The sequence below is a fragment of the Amphiprion ocellaris genome, chromosome 16, assembly GCF_022539595.1.
Source record: "Amphiprion ocellaris isolate individual 3 ecotype Okinawa chromosome 16, ASM2253959v1, whole genome shotgun sequence".
NCBI classification, from domain to species: Eukaryota; Metazoa; Chordata; class Actinopteri; family Pomacentridae; genus Amphiprion; species Amphiprion ocellaris.
This window is the reverse complement of record NC_072781.1, coordinates 20427538-20452251: the sequence shown is the minus strand read 5'-3', so window position 1 is coordinate 20452251 and position 24714 is coordinate 20427538. Positions and strand designations below refer to the sequence as shown.

Sequence of the window (24714 nt, the reverse complement as noted above, 5' to 3'; positions counted from 1 at the left end):
TTTATCTCACTTTTGATTTGCTGGGATTGTGCATCATTATATTGTGGTTAATACGATGGCCAAATCAGACTACTGAAAGATACAGCCAGAAATTATTATTTTTACCTTAGTTTTAAATGGTGATAGTGTTGGAGCATACCTGCAATGACTGGATAGGTTATTCTAGTAGCTTGGAGCATAAAAGCTATAGGCTGTTTTTCCAGCATTCATGAAGAGACAGTTAATAACCAGAGGACTTGTTCCGAGTGACCTCAAGGGTCAAGCTAGTTCATAGTTTACAAGCATGCCAGAGAGATATTGAGGTGCCCTAACCCTCTGAACCCCAAGCAGTTTTTGTGCAATTTTTTGCATCTGTCACACTTTTACTCACTTTGTGCTCATTTTCACTGCAGTATATCACTGGCCACTTAAATACCTACACCAGTGAAATCTAATGCAGTCCATCACAACAGCTCTGGCATAAACTGTGCTGTTAAGAAGCTTCTACATTTTCAGTTTTTGTTGACACTGTCAAAAAGTTGATAATTTTACTTTCTGTTTATTACGAAATCATAATGGGTAGTGCTAGGGTACTGGATTGCATTAGATTTACAAGTGTTCCTTATATATTCCCCTGCTTATGTTTGTTGTAAGGAACAAATTATTAAAATCACCTTTAAATACAATGCATTACAGTAATAAAGATGATGTGGAATTATCATCTTTATGATAACATCAGGAAAATTTCAACATGTAGTAGCTTCATAAAAGTTGAATACATGGCAGAACTGTTGCATTGGATTTTATCAGATCTATCCAATAAAGTGACCTGAGTGTTTTTATTTACTTCATAAAAACATTATTTTGAATTAATATGTATGACATGCTATGGGTTATTAACACAGGAAAAAATAATGACTGTACATACTATGGATATTTCACTTCTTAGATTTTTAATAAGTTTCTCTCATCTCTGTTCTCTGTAAACAGCCTGTAGTTCAGCCCAGTGCAGCCAAAAAGTAGCAGAAGGATCAGTCATAGCTCAGTTATCTAATATATTGACAGGAGAGATCAGAGCAGTGGAAGGCACACCCTTTGACCTCAGACAGCAAACTGTGATTGGTCCTCGGCTGAAGGAACTTCCAGGTCCAGGGTTTGACCACAACTTCTGTCTGTCAGGACCCAAAGATCCCTGGGCCGTGAGACCTGCAGCCAGGTTTGCTGCAGAATAATTTTTCTCTCACACACACTTATATTATTATATTACACACATCATTGTCTTTAATGAAGTCTGTGAGGAAAACCTTTTTATTTCAGAGTCTGTCACCCAGCAAGTAGGCGTGTCTTAGAGGTTTCTACCAGCCAACCAGGAGTCCAGTTCTACACTGCTAATTTCCTGGATGGCTCTATCACAGGAAAGGGTGGTTCTAGGTACGGGAAGCACAACTCCTTTTGTCTAGAGACACAGAACTGGCCTGATGCTGTCAACCAGGTATGATGGATTGAAACCTACTCATACAATGTTGCATTGAGAGACCTGTTTTCAAAACTGGTATGTGTTATGGGGGATGGGGGGTGTCAAAGGCTATCACAGGATCAGATAGGGGGGTCAACTCCATAGTATCTAGTGGGACATGAGATGATTCCCAGATGATGGCTCCAAGGCAGGATCAAGCAAGGAGCTTTCTACTTCAGTGCCAGTTAACTGGTTAACTGACAGAAGGCTCGCAGTCTGGGGGCAGTCCAGCTCTAGAGCTACGCTACTGTTCAAGAGTTTGGGATCACCGAGACAATTTCATGTTTTCCATCAAAACTCACACTTTTATTCATGTGCTAACATAATTGATTAAGGGTTTTCTAATCATCAATTAGCCTTTCAACACCATTAGCTAACACAATGTAGCATTAGAACACAGGAGTGATGGTTGCTGGAAATGGGCCTTTGTACCCCTATGTAGGTATTCCATTAAAAATCTCAGCTAGAATCAGCTAGAATAGTCATTTTCCACATCAACAATGTACTGTATTTATGATTAATTTACTGTTATCTTCATTTAAAAAAAATGCTTTTCTTTAAAAAATAAGGACATTTCTAAGTGACCCCAAACTTTTGAACGGTAGTGTAGGTCTAGGTACAAAGATACCAGGGAGCTTCCTGTTAACTCATTAACCACACTTGTTTCAGCAACAGCTTTGTTTACTGCCATCCGTTACACAAAACAGCATACAGTCACATTATATCTTTTTGGGTGCCACAATCTGTGTAATCACGCGGTACTTTCAGGGCCTCTCGCACATGCGCTGTAGGGAAAACATAACTTAACAATCTCCCCTTTTTCTCTTTTTTAAAAGTGAATAACTGTAATAGGCAGAATTGCAAACATATCCAACATAACATAGAATAAACTATACAAAGAATGTATAGTTAAAAGGGAACTTAACAGAATAAGCAAAGCATTGCAAAGTCAACTAGAATTTAAGTTTCCAAACGCCTTCACTGAGAGCTCTTAGAAGGCTGAGCGCAGATGCCCCCTTTTTGGTTAGACAGTTTGCAAGCTGCTCTTTGGTGGCTGACCAGATGATCTGCTGAATGGTCCCAGAGTGTATCAGTTCCTTCATACCACTGATCTCAAGGTGCAGTCTTTTCTCAGTGACTGACTTTGTGGATTTTACTGCATCCAGGAGTGAATGGTTGTCAGTTACACACACAATGGGTACATTTTTGCATGAACAGCTTCCAGTTGTGATTTCAGAATATAGTGATGCAAGAAAAACTGCACTGTCTATCCCATCTGCAAGTGCTAGAGTCTCTCCTGCTAATGTGCTCCGCACAACTCTCCTGGTGCGTTTGGACTGCCAGGAGATGGGTAAGAATTTCCCATTTTCACCCATGAGCATGATAAAATGTCCACCATGTGTGCCACCATCCGAGAGGTTTCCCATGGAAGAATCAATGAACACCACAAGTTTGAGGGAGCTGTTTTCTCCCAGATATTGAAACCGCAACATGACATCCTCTGATTTTAGTTTTCTAATGAGCTTGTTTGCAGAATGCAGTGTCTGAATAGTAGCATGTTTGGTGCTAGAGGCTAAGATAGAAATATCACACATCATGTCTGGTCGACTCTGCCTTGCTACCCACAAAATTTGTCCAATCTTGGACTTTAACATGTCTGCTTCATTGTCTGTTAAGGGCACTTCATGCTGTGTCGCTCTTACAGGATCAATGGGAATGCCTTGCAGATTATTAATGTATGTACTTTGTTTTACCTGAATTTCATCCTGCATAGAATGTACTTCCATTCCTATGTACCTGAAGTTACTGCGCTCTTCTCTACCAACCTGAAAAGCAGTTTTTAAATGAAGGATGATCATAGCAGAAAATGCATCTGTACCTCCCCAGATAAAGTCATCTACATGAGATGCAAGGATCCCCATCACCTTGCCACACTGATCTAACCAGTAAAATACAGCTGGATCTACTTTTGACACAGTGGCTCCTAACTGTTGCATGGTGTCTCTGACTCTGTTGTACCAGTACAAAGAAGCATCTGTTAGACCATAAACACATTTCTTTAACTTCCACACAGTCCCTTTGCTCTGTGTCTCCTGAGGAGGGCGAATGTAAATGTCTCTAGTCGGTGTTTTACCTTGTAGATAGGCGGCTTTAATATCAATGGTGTTTAGCTGCCACTTGTTTTGACATAAGACTGCCATGATCATTTTCAGAGACTCTGTAGCACACGTTGGTGAGTCATTTGGAAGGTCTTGAGTATTAAGCTCTTCAAAACCTCTTGCTACGAGTCAAGCCTTTGGCACAACTCCATCTCCTCTTTCCTTTAGTGTGCACACCCACCTGGTTGAGAGACATTTCTGACCTTCATCTTCGACTTCATCAAACACATTGTTCTTTTTCCAGCTGACAAGCTCTGCATGTTTGACGGGCAGAAAGATGTCTTCATTAACAACTAACACATCCTCATTGTTAGTGCTGACGTTCTCCTGTTCTGCAGGAACCACCTCAACACTGTCCATTGCACCAAGGTTGACTGAGCCTGTTGTGCTATTTCCTCAGGCTGGATGAACTGTATACTGTACCAGTCGTTGTGTTTTCCAGTAGCCTTTCCTGCTCGGCTAAGAATTGTCCCAGTATGGGGTTGTCCACTTTGAATGTCTTTGTACTTTACCACTTGGCCAATTTTCATCTTTTGGCCACCATGTGTTGATGGGGCTTGTGGCATTTGAGACTGATCAAGACTGCTCCCTGTAGTTCATTCTGATGCATCAGGGGGTTCATTATCATCAGCATCATTAGTGCCATTGTTTGTCTCTGACATCTCATTGTCACTTTCAGCTTCACTGAAATCTGTTGCTGGTATAACTGTGTGATTCTCAACAGTGTCAATTTATTGTTTCTCTTGTTCTGCTTTTATAATGTCATCTTTGGTTTGAGGATCATCCACTTTTCTGAGTCTTGTCTGATGTACTCGCACATATACTCCTCCATGTCTTACAAATACAACAGCTCCACCTTGGCCTATTACCACCCCTGGCCCTTTCCACTCATTACAGTCCACCCTCTTATAGTAGACTTTGTCTCCTGTGTCATATCTGTCGTCAACTGGCTGCAGTTGTTTGCGTAAAGCTCTTCGGATTGTCTCAGAGCATTCAGCCTCTGTGAATGCCTTTCTCATACCATGTAGAGTTGCGATGTGTTGAGCTACCCAAGAGTTTACAGTGGTTTCCAGTGCTGGGGGTTTATCAGTGAGCACTGAGGGCAGGTTTGGGTTCTGGCCAAACACTAGTTGATAGGGGCTATAACCATGTACGTTGTGCATGGAGTTCTTTGCCGTGAGTGCCCAATCAAGTGCCATCTGCCAGTCGCACTTAATGTCTTTCTTAACTTTCAGTAACATTTCAGTTAGAGTTTGATTGTGCCTTTCCAAAAGGCCATTACTCCATGGACTGTAAGCTGCAGTAGTTTTAATCTCAATATTAAACTTCTCAGCCATGTCTTTTACTTCCTCGTTGTTGAATTCACCTCCATTGTCACTAAGCAGCCTGCGCGGAGGGCCATGAACACTGATCCAACAGTGTATGAACTGCTTCACAATCTCTTGAGGTTTCTTTGTTGTGATGATACTCCCTGCACTGAAACGAGTGAAGTGGTCAATAGCATGTAAATACCACACATTTGGTTGAGGCTCATGTAGGTCAACAGCCACGGTCTCATTGTAGGTTGAAGCCATAGGAAGACCTACAACTGGATTGTGCTTTGGCTTACTGTACCTGCTACATGTTTCACAATGTTTGACAATGTTCCTGAGAATAGTACTGCTTTCTTTGTCCTTAGTACCTGAGCAGGCCAGCAGCTTTTGCAGTCTCTCAACTGAAGCATGTCCAAACTGTCTGTGTAGTTTCTGTAGTATTTTCTCCTTTTCTTTGGTGCTCATGTTTTCTTTTACAATGAGTATCTCATCTTCACCTTGAGTTTCAGTTTCACTTGTCTCTTTTTTTGTCTTGACACTCGTCTCTTAAGTTCACGCAGTAGTGTCCTGAAGATGTTAGCTCAAGCTTAACCGGTTGTTTAAACATTGTCACTTTGTCATGTGCTATGTCTAACAGCGCTGGCCCTTTTTAATGAAGCTTTACTTAAAAGCATTGGTATGTTTGCTGGGACAACTTCAGTTTCTATTTTGCATCTGGTCTGCCCTATCTTTGCTGGTAGGGTCACTCTTCTTGTGGAATGAACTACTTTGCCATCACCAAATCTGAATGGCCTTGCACTTACTTCATCCACAATTTTGTGTAACTCACTTTGTGGCAGTCCACTTGTATACTCCTCAAGCCATTTTTCCCCACACACTGTTCTTGTGCAGGCTGTGTCAATCACTGCTGGCCCTAGAGCTTCCACCATGAAGATTTCTATCAGAGAACAAAGTGATATTACATTCCTCATATTTACTTTTTTGCTCTTCATCCTTTGTCAGTTTGACGTTTTCTCTTTTGTTTGGACAGTCCTTTGCCCAGTGAAATGTGCTCTGACAAACTGCACATCGTGATCTTCTACCACGTTTATCAAGGGGATTTGTGCCATGTGCCACTGTTTGCACTTGTGGACTGTTTGATTTTCCTTCTCTTCTCCCTGTATATCTCGTGTAATAGGCGCAGTCATTGTCTGTACTCATCTGCAGCGCATTACTGCCCTCTCGTGGTGAAGTGGCGTCAACGAAGATTCTTTTCAAAGCTGATTTCATATTAGCAAAGGAAACCATGGGGCATGCAGTCAGCGCTAGCTGTTTGTCTTTTATGTCGAGACCGGCCGTATCCAGTAGTTTGAAGGCTTGGACAGCATCTGGGAGCTCCATTTTAAACGAGCGTAGCTTCTTGTACTGCCTTTCAAATTTGACAATGTAATCCACCATTGACACGCCGCTCTCTCTAGTGACCCTATCAAACTCTGTGCATGCTTCGTATTGCCGATCCTTCTCTTCTTTTAAAAACACATAGTCTAGCTTTGTCAAGAGTGTGGCCATACCAGTGTCTGCATTCAAGTCATCAGCGGAGATTTCCAGCGCACTTTCCTTCGCTCTGCCGGCCAGTGACAAGGTAACCGCTAGCGCTTGCTTCTTTTTATTCAGATCAGTGACTCGTTTCCAGATTTCAATCTCATTTTTCCAAGTTTCATACGACGTCTTCTCGTCAAGAGACGGAGGAATCTTGTAGTCACCAGCAGCAGCCATCCTCTGCTACCAAAGTTAACTCATTAACCACACTTGTTTCAGCAACAACTTTGTTTACTGCCATCCGTTACACATAACAGAATACAGTCACAGTATATCTTTTTGGGCGCCATAATCTGTGAGATCACGCAGTACTTCCAGGACCTCTCGCACATGCGCTGTAGGGAAAACATAACTTAACACTTCCATGTCATTGGTAGCCCTGCTTTGTTGTAGAAACTATCTTCAAGGCTATGCCTGCCCTCCTTCCTGGAAAGGAGACTTCTGGGAATATCAATAGTGCAAGTAGGCAGGAGGCAAGCCATCACAAAGACTCGTACTAACGCTGACCAGACTGTAGCCAACACAGAGGCAGGACTGGGCAGCAGACTACACACAGACAAAGTAATATATATCCAGAATTACCTAAAGCCAAGGTCTGGTTATCTTTTGCTGAGTTTTACCTACAGTTGCTGCAGAAGGTTGTGGAATAGTCAAAAGCTCCAGAATAAGCTACGTGAATGAACCTTGCATTTAGAATATGGTTTCACAGATATGTGTTCTTAAGGTCAAGAATGACTCTTTATCACCATATATAATGTAGAACCTTTAATGTGCTATACAATTATCATCTTCTAACAATATGCCCTGTAGCGTACAGTCCAGTAGCACTGAGAAAGCCCAAGTCTTTTCAAATCCATATTTATCTTTAGGAGGTTGTCAGATACGTTGATCATATGTTTACATTACTGAAAGGGAGATGAAGCTGTTGTAGAAGATGTTATGTGCTGTACTGACTGTAAAGCTGTCTGTGGTAGTTGACTCGTGATTTTGCAGTGTGCAGTATGAATACAATTTACTTGACAATCAAAAATTCTGAATCAGCCACATATGCTAAAGCATCTGTTGTTTGTGTTTGCCTGACAAATGAGTCGGAGACGGAAATGTAAGTCTTGGCGACAAGCTAAGCATTTTGTTAAAAATAGGATGGGAACCTTGTATTATAGCATAATTTTAGATAGCCCTTATCTAGACAAAGTTTAATATTATTCAACCTAACAAACTGTTTTTACCATTCGTGTCAGTGTAGCTCTGAACTTAAACACCAACAAAAACCTCATATTCTTCTTTAAAATGTGTGTGTTTCTACAGGCTTCATTTCCTGAATGTCTCCTTCGTCCTGGTGAGATTTACCGACATGTCACTCGCTTTACGTTCACCACTGTCTGATTTAGCTGTTATTAGGACAGAGGAGAAGAGGACTGGGTATTTTTGAGTAGAAGATTTCATTGATAAAAGTTAATTGATTACATTTGTGAATATCATATCATCTGTAATAGTTTACAGTATAATGACGTACCATAACTTCAGCAACCAGTGCCTTTTTTTTAGTTGAAGGTTAGCCTAGTTTACACATGTGGAATTTAATGCAGATTGTTATTTTTGCTACACCTGTGCTATGATAGGATTTGCAGAATGATACAGTCTGTTTATGTGAGATGTGGGGCAGCGACAAGATATTCTAACATTCCTAGTTATGTGATTTATGATCATATGTGTTACTTCCTATATTAAACACAAAACTAATGAAGCACTCATACACTCAAGCTACTCATTTGTTTCAGTTTCATTTGTTCTTTTTAGTGTTAGTCTGTTTATGCAGTTCTAGGAAATAGAAGGCAGTCAGGTAGAGGCTGCACACATGACATGGTACATTATGCAATGGATGTGATTCTCCACCAGTGTGTTGAACAAATTTACATCGGCTAAATTTCTCCTTGACCATTAGGCGAGGAGGCGGGCTTGGATGAGAGGACATCTTACTATCCTGCTAAGACATCTTGGGTAGCTATTGGCAAACCTCTCATTCATTACACAGAGAAGCTTTTAACAGCTTAGATTTCATAAAACGCAGTAGAACTAGTAAGCATATCTGAGCCAGAGCTGGAGATCATAACAAAATCCTCATTAAGCACTGACTGTGTGACTTCTTTACGTTCTTTCTCAGCTTTATGGAGCCCACATAGTCAGCATCATGAAGCTGCAGCTGAATTAATGCATGAAAGTGTGAGGGTTCTGATTTACACTGGTGATAGTATCTCAGACACAGAAAAAGGGGCACTAACCTCTGGTGGTTCAATGTTGATTTATTACCTACCAGAATTTTCAGTTTTTTGTCCTGCTGGGGTTTTTTGTTTGTTTTTGTAATTTTGAATTGGTAATTTGACACTTTCGATTTACCTGTGAAGGTCTAGTGAACATTGAAATACCAAGAAAGCACCAAAAGTTCATGTTTTATCACCATCCCAGCTCCAACTACATGAATGAGGTAAAAACAATACAAATTTGACAAGCGCAACAGAGACATTGAAATGGCTTTGCAGAATTTCCTTTCTACAAATAAGTGAAATGTAAATCCAATGAGGAATGATAGTCGTTTTCATTTAATTCTTGTATTGCTTTTAGTACAGCATTGATATCAGGTTTCACTTTTCTTGTTATAATGATTACCATGATATGTTTAAATAAATTTGAGATATATTGTGACTTGTGTTAAATAATCAGTTTCTTTGTTAATTTTTCACTTCAAGTCTACCTTTGTGAACATAAGTTTCCATACACTTGTAAAGATCATATGTGTCATGGTGGTCTCGGAAACTCAAGAATGTCATGATGCATTTGGTCTTTACAAGCATATGGGAACTTTTATTCATGACTGTACGAATGGGAACATTAGGTAATGCAAACTAAGCATCGTATGTTGTTAAATTACAACATGAAGACAACATGGAAACAACTTGGAACTGCACACGACAAAATGTAGACCCTTATGTACACCAGTTTTGTTTTCCAACAAAGGATAATAAACCCTTAAAATGGGTTCTAGGGTAAGACATTTCTTTATGGGGAAATTACAAAAAATACCTGGTCAAAATTCTGCCAAAATATGTTACAGAACTTTGGTTTAGGTCCCATACAACAGTTAACTGAAGAAAATCTGGCATGGTGTCGCAACACCCCTATCTGAAATGACACAGATTGGCCCCTGAGGCTTCAGCAGTCTCGGTTAATCTTTTCAAGGTGGTGTTTTGCAAAGGAGGTGACATAACGTCCTCTGTGTATTCCATTGACAGGCTATCTCCCCTTGAGAGAGGGAGACAAAAACAAAGGGGGGGGGATCTTAAAAATAGAGAGGGTGTCCGCCTCCCGAACCCAAACTGGGAGCTGGTTCCACAGGAGAGGTGCCTGATAACTGAATGCTCTGCCTCCAATTCTACTTTGAGATTCTAGGAACAACAAGTAAGCCTGCCGTCTGAGAGCGAAGAGTTCTGCTAGGATAATATGGTACTATCAGGTCTTTAAGATATGATGGAGATTGGTTGTTAAGAGCTTTATATATCAGAAGAAGGATTTTGAATTCTATTCTAGATTTAACAGGAAGCCAATGAAGAGAAACCAGTATAGGAGAAATATGATCTCTCTTGCTAACTCCCGTCAGTACTCTGGCTGCAGCATTTTGGATCAGCTGTAGATGTTTCAGAGAGCTATTGGGACAACCTGATAATAAGGAATTACAGTAGTCAAGCCTAGAAGTAACAAATGCATGGACTAGTTTTTCTGCATCACTCTGAGACAGGATGTTCCTGATTTTCACAATATTTCTCAGGTGGAAAAAGGAAGTCCTACAGATTTGTTTTATGTGCGAGTTAAAGGACATGTCCTGGTCAAAGATAACACCGAGGTTCCTCACAGTAGTACTGGAGGCCAATGTAATGCCATCCAGAGTAACTATATGCTTTGAAAGCAATTCTCTAAGATGTTTGGGGCCAAATACAGTGACTTCAGTCTTGTCTGAATTTAGTAGTAAGAAATTATAGGTCATCAAGGTCTTTATGTCCTTAAGACAATCTTGCAGTCTAGCTAGCTGATCAGTTTCATTTGGCTTCATAGATAAATACAATTGAGTGTCGTCAGCATAACAATGGAAATTAATACAGTGTTTCCTAATAATATTGCCCAAGGGAAGCATGTATAATGTGAACAGTATTGGTCCTAAGACAGAACCCTGAGGAACTCCATGATTAACCCTAGTATGCTCAGAAGAGTCATTGTTGACATGCACAAACTGGAACCTGTCTGATAAGTAGGATTTAAACAAGTCCAGTGCTGTCCCTTTAATGCCAATAGAATGTTCTAGTCGCTGTAATAAAAGTTTGTGGTCGATTGTATCGAATGCTGCACTAAGGTCCAATAAAATAAGTATAGAGACCAGTCCATTATCTGACGCTATGAGAAGGTCATTAGTAACTTTCACCAGAGCTGTTTCTGTGCTATGATGCACTCTGAAGCCTGACTGAAACTCTTCAAAAAAGCTATTCCTTTGTAAATGTTCACATAATTGATTAGCAACTGTTCTTTCCAGAATTTTGGAGAGAAATGGGAGGTTGGAAATTGGTCTATAGTTGGCTAAAACATCTGGATCTAGAGTGGGCTTTTTAAGTAAAGGTTTGATTACAGCAACCTTAAAAGCCTGTGGTACATAGCCTGTTACTAGAGAGAGATTAATCAGATCTAACATTGAGGAATTAATTAAAGGTAAAGCCTCCTTGAACAGTCTAGTTGGGATAGGATCTAAAAGACATGTCGATGGTTTGGATGTAGAAACTATTGAAATTAGTTCAGAGAGATGTGATTTCGTTCGTAATTTTTTAATAGAGTTGGCTGTGAAGGTGGAAAAAAAATTAAAAGAAATTAGTTATACTCATTCAAACTCGGGTGTCACGGCATAAACTTAAAGCACAGCCATGGATATAGTGTTATCAAGGGATTATAAGTCATACAAAGTAATAGCAACACTTCCAGTGGGCAGGAATGTGCAAATTAATCCCTTGAGAATATGCAGGTTACCCAGTGTGTAATATAAAAAACTTGAAATGTGCAAAAGGATAATAATAATCTTATTAAGAAGCTGTATGTTATTGTGATGCATAGAGTCAATGTAAACAGTGACCAGTGTGAAGGAAGCAAACCCAAGCAGGGAGCAGAAAGGTTTGCAGTCACTGAAAAAGAATTCCAGACTACAGAACAATATTCCTGAAACACTGCCACATCTTTATACCAGCCAATGATGGTATAAAAACATTCTTACTTTAAACTGTAGAGTCAGTGTGTTTCTGGCCTCACATTAGTGTCTTCAGACTGGTATATCCATCCATCCATTATCTATACACCGCTTAATCCTCATTAGGGTGGGGGAGGGTGGGGGGGGGGTGGGGGGTGGGGTGGGGGGTGGGGGGGGGGATCTTAAAAATAGAGAGGGTGTCCGCCTCCCGAACCCAAACTGGGAGCTGGTTCCACAGGAGAGGTGCCTGATAACTGAATGCTCTGCCTCCAATTCTACTTTGAGATTCTAGGAACAACAAGTAAGCCTGCCGTCTGAGAGCGAAGAGTTCTGCTAGGATAATATGGTACTATCAGGTCTTTAAGATATGATGGAGATTGGTTGTTAAGAGCTTTATATATCAGAAGAAGGATTTTGAATTCTATTCTAGATTTAACAGGAAGCCAATGAAGAGAAACCAGTATAGGAGAAATATGATCTCTCTTGCTAACTCCCGTCAGTACTCTGGCTGCAGCATTTTGGATCAGCTGTAGATGTTTCAGAGAGCTATTGGGACAACCTGATAATAAGGAATTACAGTAGTCAAGCCTAGAAGTAACAAATGCATGGACTAGTTTTTCTGCATCACTCTGAGACAGGATGTTCCTGATTTTCACAATATTTCTCAGGTGGAAAAAGGAAGTCCTACAGATTTGTTTTATGTGCGAGTTAAAGGACATGTCCTGGTCAAAGATAACACCGAGGTTCCTCACAGTAGTACTGGAGGCCAATGTAATGCCATCCAGAGTAACTATATGCTTTGAAAGCAATTCTCTAAGATGTTTGGGGCCAAATACAGTGACTTCAGTCTTGTCTGAATTTAGTAGTAAGAAATTATAGGTCATCCAGGTCTTTATGTCCTTAAGACAATCTTGCAGTCTAGCTAGCTGATCAGTTTCATTTGGCTTCATAGATAAATACAATTGAGTGTCGTCAGCATAACAATGGAAATTAATACAGTGTTTCCTAATAATATTGCCCAAGGGAAGCATGTATAATGTGAACAGTATTGGTCCTAAGACAGAACCCTGAGGAACTCCATGATTAACCCTAGTATGCTCAGAAGAGTCATTGTTGACATGCACAAACTGGAACCTGTCTGATAAGTAGGATTTAAACAAGTCCAGTGCTGTCCCTTTAATGCCAATAGAATGTTCTAGTCGCTGTAATAAAAGTTTGTGGTCGATTGTATCGAATGCTGCACTAAGGTCCAATAAAATAAGTATAGAGACCAGTCCATTATCTGACGCTATGAGAAGGTCATTAGTAACTTTCACCAGAGCTGTTTCTGTGCTATGATGCACTCTGAAGCCTGACTGAAACTCTTCAAAAAAGCTATTCCTTTGTAAATGTTCACATAATTGATTAGCAACTGTTCTTTCCAGAATTTTGGAGAGAAATGGGAGGTTGGAAATTGGTCTATAGTTGGCTAAAACATCTGGATCTAGAGTGGGCTTTTTAAGTAAAGGTTTGATTACAGCAACCTTAAAAGCCTGTGGTACATAGCCTGTTACTAGAGAGAGATTAATCAGATCTAACATTGAGGAATTAATTAAAGGTAAAGCCTCCTTGAACAGTCTAGTTGGGATAGGATCTAAAAGACATGTCGATGGTTTGGATGTAGAAACTATTGAAATTAGTTCAGAGAGAATTATGGGAGTGAAAAATTCTAAATATCCATCTGGTCTTACAGCCAATTCTAAAGTATCTGTACTCGATGATACATCTGTGACATTTGCAGGAAGGGCCAGATTAATTTTTTCTCTAATCGTAATAATTTTATTTGTAAAGAAGCTCATGAAGTTGTTACTGCTCAAAGCTAAAGGAATACAAGGTTCAACAGAGCTCTGACTCTTTGTCAGCCTGGCTACAGTGCTGAAGAGAAACCTGGGGTTGTTCTTGTTTTCCTCTATTAAAGATGAATAATATGTTGTCCTGGCATTACGAAGAGCTTTTTTTATAAATCACTAGACTATTTGTCCAAGCTACATAAACTTCCTCTAAATTAGTGGAGTACCACTTCCTTTCCAGCTTTTGGGACACCTGCTTTAAAGTCCGCAGCTGGGAATTATACCAAGGAGCAGGTCCTCTCTGAGATAGAACTTTCTTTTTGACAGGTGCAACACTATCAAGTGTTGTACGCAGTGAGGCTGCAGCATTATTAACAATATAATCCACTTCTGTGGGGGTAAAATTATAATAATTTTGGCAGTTGTGATTTTTTTCTAATTATATCACTTTCACACAAGTGGTTTCTGGCCTTTTTTGAATAACTATAGAATATTGTAAATTTTTACAGCAAAGATTTAATTATGTCATAATATTATAGAAACTCATATGGACCTTACTATTTGCACAGCTTCAAGTTCAGGTTCTACAGTTAGAACAGGACTACAGAGTAAGTTAAGTGACAAAGGTCTCTTCATTGAAGAACATTTTAAGGGAAGTTGCAATATAGAACAGTGTTGTGAGAATGTGTGACCATTCTCACAATGTGTGTGTGCTGTTTCCTTTCAGGAAGCAGCAACAGTGAGGCATGACCAAATGCAACCAGGGGAAGTGGAACTCTAAACCACATTAGATTTTGTAGCATGGTTGGAGAGTACTGAGATGGAATTTTTACAGTTCCTAATTATGTACAGCGCATACACTTACTGCTCACAGTCTGAGTAACACATTCCTGTTGACTTACGGTCAGTAATGCTGTCACGCCACAGGTAAGGTTAGAACAGTGTGAGTCTCTGCAAACTGCAGACATGAGTCTTAAAAAGACCGTTGGAAAGAAGGAGTAATGCAAAAAGAGCAGGGAACAGAGGTGGTGAAAGGGAGGGAGAGCTTGAATTTTATCTGGACGCTGGAACAATAAGAGAGAGAGAGGCTGTGAACTGCACTAGAAACAGAAATCTGTTGTGTATTGATTGCATTACATTACATTACTTGATGAAGAGCTTATCATCCAATATTCTGCTTTGGCCAACATGAATTGTACAACAATGGCACCCTCTTTGCAGAGGAGTCTGTCATCAAAAATAAAGGGTGACACAATACTGAAAAAAATTAAGTGCTTTAATGTCAGTACCGAAAGCTAGACTGACTGTTGCATTGACTTATTACAGTAGGGACTGTAATTTTAATAGTGATTAATATAAACTATTAGTTTTTATTTTAAATAAGAGCAAATACAATATGGTTCAACTTGAGATGTGTCCTGAACTTATTTGGAATCCACACTGCATTTAAGCCTGTTAGGGATATTTGTGATTAAGTGTTTTTGAATTCCTCAGTAATTGTAATATGAAAGACCTGGAAAATCCGCAAGTATGGCAGAATGCTTTAATTGCACAATGAAAATGTGAACAACACTACAGGAGTATGGTTTTTGAAATGTTACCTTTGTCATTTGGCAGAATTGAGAAATGAAGTTCCACAGACTTGGGATTTTTTTCTCTCATCCCTAACTCATTATTATTTCACAGCAATTAAAAACATGAAATTTCTGGCTGTGTTGCCAGGGATAGAAAATTCATCAACAATAATTGAAATTTTATGTGTACACTGCTACGGAAAAGTATTTGATTGAAATCGTCTATTTTTTTCATGTTTGTCAATTTCAAATGTTTCAGATCATCTAAATAATTTTAATATAAGACAAAGACAACCCCAGAAAACACAAAACGCAGTTTTTAGATGATTTTATTTTTTGAAGGAAAGAAACTGTCCAGTCTATCTTGCTCTATGTGAAAAAGTAATTACCCCCTTAGCTACCAACCTAACAAATTACCAAATTCATTTGGCAATTGGGTTCAATTTTACCATCCACACCCATATGATTCCTGCCTGACTTGATGAATCTAAACATCCCTAAATAGAACCTGTCTGGTATTATGAAGTAGCTAAAGCGTCTCAAAAAACAACACATATTGGCACGTTCTAAAGAGATTCAAGAACAGATGCGAAAAAAGTAACTGACATTTATCAGTATGGAAAGGAGTATTAAGGACGGTCTACATGATTCCACAATAAGGAAGACTCTGGGAGAAAATGGATCCATGGGAGAGCTGAAAGGAATAAACCACTCATGAGCAATAAGAACATAAAGGTTCATTCAGCAATTGCAAAAAAATATCTGGATGATCTCCAACACTTTTGGGATAACATCCAGTGGGCTGATGAGTTAAAGGAACTTTTTGGAAGAAATGGGTTCCCGTTACATCTGGGGTAAAGCTAATACTGTATTCCAAAGGAAGAACATCATACTTGCAGTGAAACATGGTGGTAGTGTGATGGTTTGGGGCTGCTTTGCTTCCACAAGACCTGGACGACTTGTCATAACTGATGGAGCCATAAATTCTGCTCTCTATCAGAAAATCCTCCTGGAGAATATCCACCATCAGTTCATAACAGGTTTATGCAAATGGTTTATGCTGCAAGACAATGACTCAAAGCACACAAGCAAGTCCACCTCTGAATGCCTCAAAAAGAACAATATTCAGGTTTTGAGTTAAAGTCTGGACTTGAATCCAAATGAGATGCTGTGGCAAGACCTGAAAAGGGCAGTTCATGCTTGAAAGCCATCTAATGTGGCTGAATTAAAACTATTCTGCAGAGAAGAGTGGGCCAAAAGTCCGCCATGGCGATGTAAACGGCTGATGACAAGTTACCCTCACTACACATTTGGGTCTTCCAGGTTTGTTTGGCAGTCTTCCTACTCATCACTAGGTAATGATCAGCTAACAGCTTTGCTCCTCTTTTTACCTGAGTGTCCAAGACAAACAGCTGCAGGTCTGTTGATGTGACCAGAAAATTTATCATCGACCTGTTGCAAGGTGCTCTGGTATCAAACACACTTATGAGCAACCTCACGTTTGAACGTGGTACTCGTTCTTGTTCAGATCAGTTAGTCTGTCCCTCTCAATCACCCCTCTTCGGGTTTTTACAGCCTTGCCCATGAGTATTGAAGTCGCCTAGAGAAACAGTCCAAAGTGGGCAAAGCCCTCTTCTTTGGCAGTCAAACAATAACACTAGCATTTGTCTCAATTTCTGCTAGAATCATTTGATTTTAAATAAAACTGCCAAACATTCTTAGAATAAAAGCTCTGTCATTGAGGAAAGATCTACGTCAGTGTTTTTTTTTTCCTGTGTGATAAATCATTTTGAAGGTTTTAGAGTTTGGGAGGTTAGGGCAACAAGAATAACAATAACATTATTAATCTACATCTCACTTATGATATATGTTATTATATTGCATGAATACATTCTTTTCAAATTCACATTTAAAATGTTTTCAAAAATTATGATATGGGCTTTAGAACCTTCCATACCACATATTATAAAAAGAATTTCATATCTTTTACAATGTGTCAGCACTTTGCAGCATTTTACAAAAAAATTAAAGATAAAATCACTCTCATGTTGACGTAAATAACTCAACTTGTGCACTAGGAGTCACACAGTTTGTGAAATGGAGATCATTTGAGTGCAGTGAATATGTCTCAAGAGATTGTCGTATAAAGACTCCTGTATCTGGAAGCTCAACTAGTGAATCAGCACTCCTGTCGATAAGTACACCATGAAGAAAATAAAAAACAAAACACTCCAAGCAATTCTGTGAAAAGGTTATTGAAAAGAACAATTTAGGGGATAGATACAAGGAATTTTAAAGTCATTGAATATTATTTGGACTACAGTTAAAGCCATCATTACAAAATGGAAGATTCACTGGCTAAGACAGAGACTACATACAACAATCATTGCTCAGGTTCTTTACAAGTCAGGGGTCATGACAAAGCTTTAGGTCAGTGGCAAAGAGAAAGACACTGTTGAGAAACCTTGTATTAAAACTTGACTAAAGTTTACCAGAAGTCAAGTGGAAGTCAACTGGAATAAGGTTCATTTGGTCTGATGACACCAAAATAACTTTTTGGGCCATCAGAGTAGATACAAAGTTTGGTGGGCATCATGACAAACTCACCATCCCCACAGTGAAGCATGATGGGGGCAGCATCATTGTGTGGGGGAAATGAAAATGGAAAACTTTGAAATCTCTAGCAGTCATCAGTTTTCATGTGTGTTTTCAAAGCAGCATGAGGCACGTGATGGAGATACATTAAAGGCCAACCTGTCTGAACCACTGTAATGTCACTGATGGGGGTGATGAACACTGAAAAATGTAATGGGATACAGTAGCAGCTAAACATCAACCAACGTTTAGAGGACCTTTTCTGGCACAGCTAAGCTACATACATAATGATAGTTAGCCTTTATAGTAGATATAAAAGATTGTGAGGAAGCAGTAAAGGAAAGAAACTTATATGGAAGATAGGACACCCAAACAATGAGACAAAAGTAGTGATTTAAAAAAAAAAAAAAACAAAAAAAAGAAGCATTTTAACAATGCTCCCCCTCTTTTCAGCTCTGTAATAAAGGTTTAATAGATGACTCAAAACTATGGAACCCAGGAATAGCTTTGCTTGAAATTATTCTTTAATATGATCATCTTGAGATAGTGGCTAAGTTATGTTATTGTAGCAAGATAACAAAACTTGTTTTCTCATGATCACGAGTTTATTACTTTAACATTTTGCTTCTTCTTTGTTGATCAGAGATCAAGAGGCCCATGCCATAAGGTCAACTGCAGAAGAGCCAGGGGGAACTTGACTCCTGTTAGTAAGAAACAATCTCTCCTAAAAACATGATTTGAGGAATTTTGTTGGATCTCTAAAATACTGATGTTATGCTATTTTTGCCATGCATTTTCATTTTTCAGTATCTTCACCATCACAGATCATGTATAAAATTAGGCGATTACTGACGTGATTCATGTATGAAGATGAGTTATTACTAATTCATTTTAATGATGTTACTGACATGCCTGATATTCTTGCCAGCATCTTGGTTTTCTTTTTTTTTGCCTTTGCAGTGGCTATTTTCTATCTGATAACTATCATCCTTATTATTTTGTTCTCATCAATAGGAATAATGATTTTTAAAGGCTTAATCAAATGTTTTAGAAATGTGTCTGTTTTTCTGAAACTTCCCATCAGGTATTTAGAACTAAACAAGGTCTTGGATGAAGGTGAAAGAACCTAAAAGCTGTTTTCTAATGAAGCTCCTGGGATTATTCATCATATGTGTTTATTTACTGTACTGAAAACAAAAAACATAGTGCAGAAAATGAAGTGCAGATTTGTATTTCAGCCTGCCAGACAGCCAGTCATAAGTGAATGCACAGGTGATAATGTTGAGTTTTCAGCAACGATATCGAAAATGATAAAGACAAATGCCCCTATGATGGCACAGAAGATAAACGCTTATCCTGACACTGTCTCTCTGTTTTCTACGCTCTATGATTTATAGTCTGTCTCCTTTCTGTGTCGCTTTTTTCCCACCATTCCTTTTTCTGCGCACTCCTCCGCAGACCGCGCAAAGATAAGCCATCTGTCGACGCATTGACATTGACCAATGATGCAGCGTATCTCCAAGGCGCAGGACTAGACTGACCAATAACAGAAGGGCAAGGGGCGGGACGTGTCCGGTCCAGTCTCACCTCCCACCCATATGAAATCACTGGTTGGAGAGCAATAGACAACCACGCAGCCGAGACGAGGCAGTCCCACAGGTAAAAACAGGTAGGGACACGGAGACAGACGAGGAGACACTGCGGGTTAACAGTCGACATGGACGTATCAGAGTGAGCAGCTCCACACACAGATCCGCTCTTCAACAGGTTCACCGCAGCCGTGAGCATGTCGACGGTAGAAGGAGCCGTCCAGTGCGACGAAGGGGAGTACGGCAGGGCTGCAAAGCGGCTGAAAACTGAGGAGACGGAGGCGGAGGAAAGAGAAGAGGGAGAAGAGGGAGAAGAGGAGCTGGAGGAGGGGGAGGATTCAGACTCTGGATCCCTGCCCGGTAACGGTAACGGAGAGTCTGCGACAGACAACCGGGCCCGGTGGAGCGCCAGCCAGTTCGGAGCAGGACGAAGGGTAAGGAGAGCAACCGTTAGCTAACGGTACCCTGCGGCACAGCATCACCAGCACGAGCACGCGCACGTGCGTTAGCTGGTGCTGTCATGCTGTCGAGAGTCTCTAGGCCAGGGGTTGGCAACCCGCGGCTCCAGAGCCGCATGCGGCTCTTTAGCGCCCCTCTAGTGGCTCCCTGGAGCCTCTTCAAAAATGTATGGAAATGGAAAAAGATAGGGAGGGGGGCGAATATATATATTTTTTTGTTTTAATATGGTTTCTGTAGGAGGACAAACGTGACAAACATTCTTAACGTTTTCCAGTCCTGTAAAAATGTGCAAAATAAATAATAAATTTCAACATTTCTGTCAACGAAGATTTGCGTCTAGTCTGCGACACAAGTTTAGGCGCGGCGCAGTGCCAGGCAGGTGGCTGTTGTAAACAAACCGGCGGGTGTGTTATGGGCCATGGATCCCAAAGGTTAAAAAGAGAAAAACAGCTGACGAGAACAGAGGATTTAAGGAAGAATGGACCGAATTATTTGCTTTCATTTCCAATGCGGAAGGATTGCCTGCATGTTTGCTCTGTCATGAGAAGTTGTCCAATAACAAAAAGAGTAATTTGGAAAGACATTTCCAGTGAAGGCATGCTAAATGTGCAGCTGACCACCCAATTGGGAGTGAGAGAAAAAGTGCGATTGCAGTACTTCTGTAGAAATTAGAGGAGCGCAAAGATAGATTTAAGAAGTGGATTGCATCTCCAAACTCCACTACTGCTGCAAGTTTTGTTGCAACCCGAGAGATAATAAAGCGTGGAAAACCGTTCACAGATGGTAATTACATGAAGGATTCATTCATCAAAATATCAAACATGAACTACATCAAGTCCAAACACCGCACCCGCCTCACAGAGGGGAGTTTGCAGTCCTGTGTGAAGATTAAAGTTTCATCTTACGTGCCCGATGTTGAGAAGCTGTCCAGTGATGTCCGAAAACAGAAGTCACATTCAACGGGTGAGAACACAATCCTGTCAAAGGCACATATTTAGTAACAAAGTCTCTGAGGATTGGTCTCTGAGGATTGCTGCGCTTGTATTGTGCGTGTCTGTTGCTGAGATAAGAGGGGGAAAAGAGAAGAGGATGCTGCTGCGTTGTACCCTTGCACTGACTTACTTGGCATTTGCAGAAAACTAAAGAGAAGAGGAAAATGCAACAAAAATTGAGCTTAAACTGTCTTATTTTATGCTTTACATTTTCAAAAAGCTACCTTACTGTGTTTTATTTTTTTTAAGCAAGCTGCCTTTTAATTGCAGGCTGTTTTATTACTCGTTTGCAATTGTAGCCTATTCATGTCTGTTGCCACCATAAAGGGGGAAAAGAGAAAAGGATTGCTCTGCATTTTTTTCATTTGCACTGACTTAGGCTACTTAACTTGGCATTTGCAGAAAACTAAGAGAAGAGGATAATGCACAGAAATGCACTGAAATCGAAATCAAACTGGCTTGTTTTCATTTCATAAAGCCTAATTACCTTTTCAAAAGGCTGCTGTTTTAGTTTTATAATTGCAGGTTGCGTTTTAACTGCAGGCGTTTTATTGCACTCTGTTGCCCAGATAAGGGGGAAAAGAGAAGAGGATTGTATTGTTATTGAGGTTTGAAGAGGACTGCTTTTTATTTCCATAGGAAGGTCTGAAATTACAGGAGGCGTATTATGCACATTCCATTCTGTTTTGGTTTTTTTCGAATCCTCAAAATAAAAATGACACCAAAAATCTAATTTCATCAGTGCAACAAAACATAACACATTAATCTTGTAATGGAAGTTAAACTTAAAGCACCAAATAGCGTACAGCAGAGTAGTCATGTGGTGTGTCATTCTCTCCAGGATGTGCTGCAGGGAAAGTAAACATTTAATCATGAATGTTCATTATGTATTTGTACGCGACTTTGTCAGTTTGACAGTAGGCTAATATAGCTAATATACACTTACAGCATGTGTTGCCTTCATATAAGGCTTATATAAGGCTTTTAATATTTTGCGGCTCCAGACAGATTTGTTTTTTGTTCCAATATGGCTCTTTGAACATTTTGGGTTGCTGACCCCTGCTCTCGGCTGTCACACATGTTCATCACGAAGAGCACATGAACAATTCAGGCTACGTTATGAATAATCTAACATTATTATTATTCATTAAAAAACGATCTGAAAGTATTTATAAGTTGATAAACATGTGAGTAAAATTTTCTCTACTTCTTTATGTCCTATTACCAGCAGATTTTTTGTATACTTAAGTAAAAAATATTGCTATAGTAAGGTTTGGGTCCCATATATAGATCGTCTGGAGAAACTGTTAACATTTGTCATTGGAAAATCAACAGCCTTAGTCTAAGATAGGGATGGTGTTTAGTGTTTTGATATATTAGATTAAATTGTCAGGTAATCTAGAGTCCATCCATCCATTATCTATACACCGCTTAATCCTCATTAGATGGCTGGAGTCTATCCCAGCTGACTTAGGGTCAAAGCAGGGGAAACCCTGGACAGGTCACCAGTCTATCACAGGGCTACATATAGAGACAAACATTCACTCTCGCATTCATACCTATGGACAATTTAGAATCACCAGTTCACCTCAGCACGTTTTTGGACTGTTGAACGAAGCCGGAGTATCCAGAGAAACCCCACGCACTTGGAATTTTTTCTATGTCCCTCATCCTCCCATCCTAATTTATTGCCACGTCACAGCAATTAAAGACTGTTTCTGGCTGTGTTGCCAGGCATAGAAAACTCATCAACAATAATTCAAATTGTGTATGTACCATGAAAAAGTATTTGTTTGAAATCTCATAATTTTGCACATTTGTCACACTTAAATGTTTCAGATCATCCATCCATCCATTATCTGTACACCACTTAATCCTCATTAGGGTTTCGCAGGGTGTCCCAGCTGACTTAGTGTGAAGCCAAGGAACACCCTTGGACAGGTCACCAGTCTTGTCACAGGGCTACACATAAAGACAAACAATCACACTCGCATTCACACCTTCAGACAATTTAGAGTTACTAATTAACCTGAGCATGTTTTTGGACTGTGGGAGGAAGCCAGAGAACCCGGAGAAAACCCACACATGCACAGGAAGAATATGCAAACTCCATGCAGAAGGATCCTGGGAAGGCTTTGATGTGAACCGGGGATCTTCTAGCTGCAACGTAAAAGTGCTAACACTGTGCAGCACATCTCAAGTCTGATTTAGTTTTTGATTTGTACCCTAAGATACCTGCATAGTGTTTACGTAGGTGGTATTAAGCACTTGTTCAGATTAGTAAATCAAAGTAATGTTGAATGTGCGCTTTAAAGGTTGAAATTCCAAAACTAGCCATTTTATGAAAGCAGTCTGTGAACTCGGCTGACACTGCACAACATACCTTTTTTCACAAATAACCACAGACATATGCAAGTCCTACAAGGCTCATAAAAGCTCTTGCGAGAACTATTTGGTGTTTCTATTTGTGAGAGACTTCCCAATGTTAAATGTATTTTTAATTCTTTTTTGTGTTTCTACTGTGCAGTTATAGACAGTAATTATCTGTTGTAAGGCCGCAACAAATTAGAAGTGTAGTGCATCCAAAAAATGTACAGCATTTGTTTAATGTGACTCTGATACTTACTGGCATATCGGTACCTAAATGTGTTGGCTGCTTTTAATATATTTTGTGCTGCTGTGTACAGTTCCAGTTTTGTATTGGAATGTGTGCAGCATTCTTTTTATAGCTTTGGTACCTGGAGATAGATTTTATGTATCTGAGTCATCCATCCAAAAATGGCTTGACTAGGATTTCATACTGTTTATGATTTTGAAGAATGGCTCAGGTTGCTACAATTTTTCTACTGATCAGGCTCTTAAACAGTTTACATCAAACAAGGACTATATATAGAAACACAAATTAATATGTAAAGGCTATGAACTGTTTAATTATTGTGAACAGTAACAGCCCTACACAGTGTGCACACAGACACCATCATTATCCTTCCAGCCAATCTCAGTCTTAGCTGAAATACTAAAATGGCAAATCATACATTTCCCTGCTAGTGTTTCATTATTACGTTCATTAATAGTGAAATATGCCTTCCAGGATGTGACAAAGCAATTATATACATCAGAATTGCGATTTCTGATTTCTAGATAGTACACCAAATCAAGAATCATACATTTAGAGGATGTGGCATTGTGGCTTATAATAGACAAATGATAAAAACAATGTAGAAATTATTCTGCATGGGGTTCTGTAAGCACCAAGCTGAACATACTTTGTGAAGGTAATGATATAAAGTGAAACAAACTGCAGTTGTGAAATATTTACTGTCATCACAGGAAGTTTTAAAATGTAGATAGACTTGCAAAACCCTCTTAAAATATGCAAACATGTCATACCTAAATAGTATGAATGTCATTCACTTATTTGGATTTTCAAAAAAACGCTATTTTTGAGTGCACTTAAATATTACTTCTTCATCAGCCATACATTGAAGTAAATTTTTTTAAATTGATGTCTGTGTGTGCCAACACGCTAACTGTTTTTTGCACCTCTGTGATGTTAATGGATAAATGTTTATGCTTCAATGTAGAAAAAGCCTGCTGGTCAGATTTTGTTGTCTATGCAGATAAAGCCTGTTTAACACATAACAGTTTTTTTTAATGAAGTAAGGGCTTTGAGGCTTCCTCTTGTTTGGGATTAAATGGGATTAAATTAGGCAGCATGAAAGAGTTAGACTGTGTCTGAAAGCCCTTTTGGTGTAAAAGTTGGCCACCAAGAGAAAAGAATCAATCAGTCAAGCAGACTAGACTTGCATGTTCGGCTAGACTATCCCTTTGCCCTTCACTGTCACTGGCACTA

The 24714-nt window shown here is 39.6% G+C and overlaps 2 protein-coding genes across 11 annotated transcripts in view; both read left to right on the top strand.

Moving 5' to 3' along the window:
* galm (galactose mutarotase) overlaps nucleotides 1-19421 on the top strand; it is a 43221-nt gene extending 23800 nt beyond the window's left edge. For 2 of the 7 annotated variants that reach the window (XM_035944740.2, XM_035944744.2), the window contains 3 exons: nucleotides 1045-1195; nucleotides 1297-1471; nucleotides 18465-18572. In XM_035944740.2, the coding sequence (XP_035800633.1) occupies nucleotides 1045-1195; nucleotides 1297-1471; nucleotides 18465-18557 (419 nt within the window). In that variant the 3' untranslated portion in view covers nucleotides 18558-18572. Of the gene's footprint in view, nucleotides 1-1044; nucleotides 1196-1296; nucleotides 1472-7853; nucleotides 9249-18464; nucleotides 18573-19279 lie in introns of those variants that run through there. The other 5 variants (XM_035944741.2, XM_023262797.3, XM_035944745.2 and 2 more) reach the window with 4 other exon arrangements.
* LOC111563637 (heterogeneous nuclear ribonucleoprotein L-like) overlaps nucleotides 19343-24714 on the top strand; it is an 84751-nt gene continuing 79379 nt past the window's right edge. For 2 of the 4 annotated variants that reach the window (XM_035944735.2, XM_055018584.1), the window contains exon 1: nucleotides 19433-19844. In XM_035944735.2, the coding sequence (XP_035800628.2) occupies nucleotides 19608-19844 (237 nt within the window). In that variant the 5' untranslated portion in view covers nucleotides 19433-19607. Of the gene's footprint in view, nucleotides 19845-24714 lie in introns of all 4 variants that reach the window. The other 2 variants (XM_055018583.1, XM_055018582.1) reach the window with 2 other exon arrangements.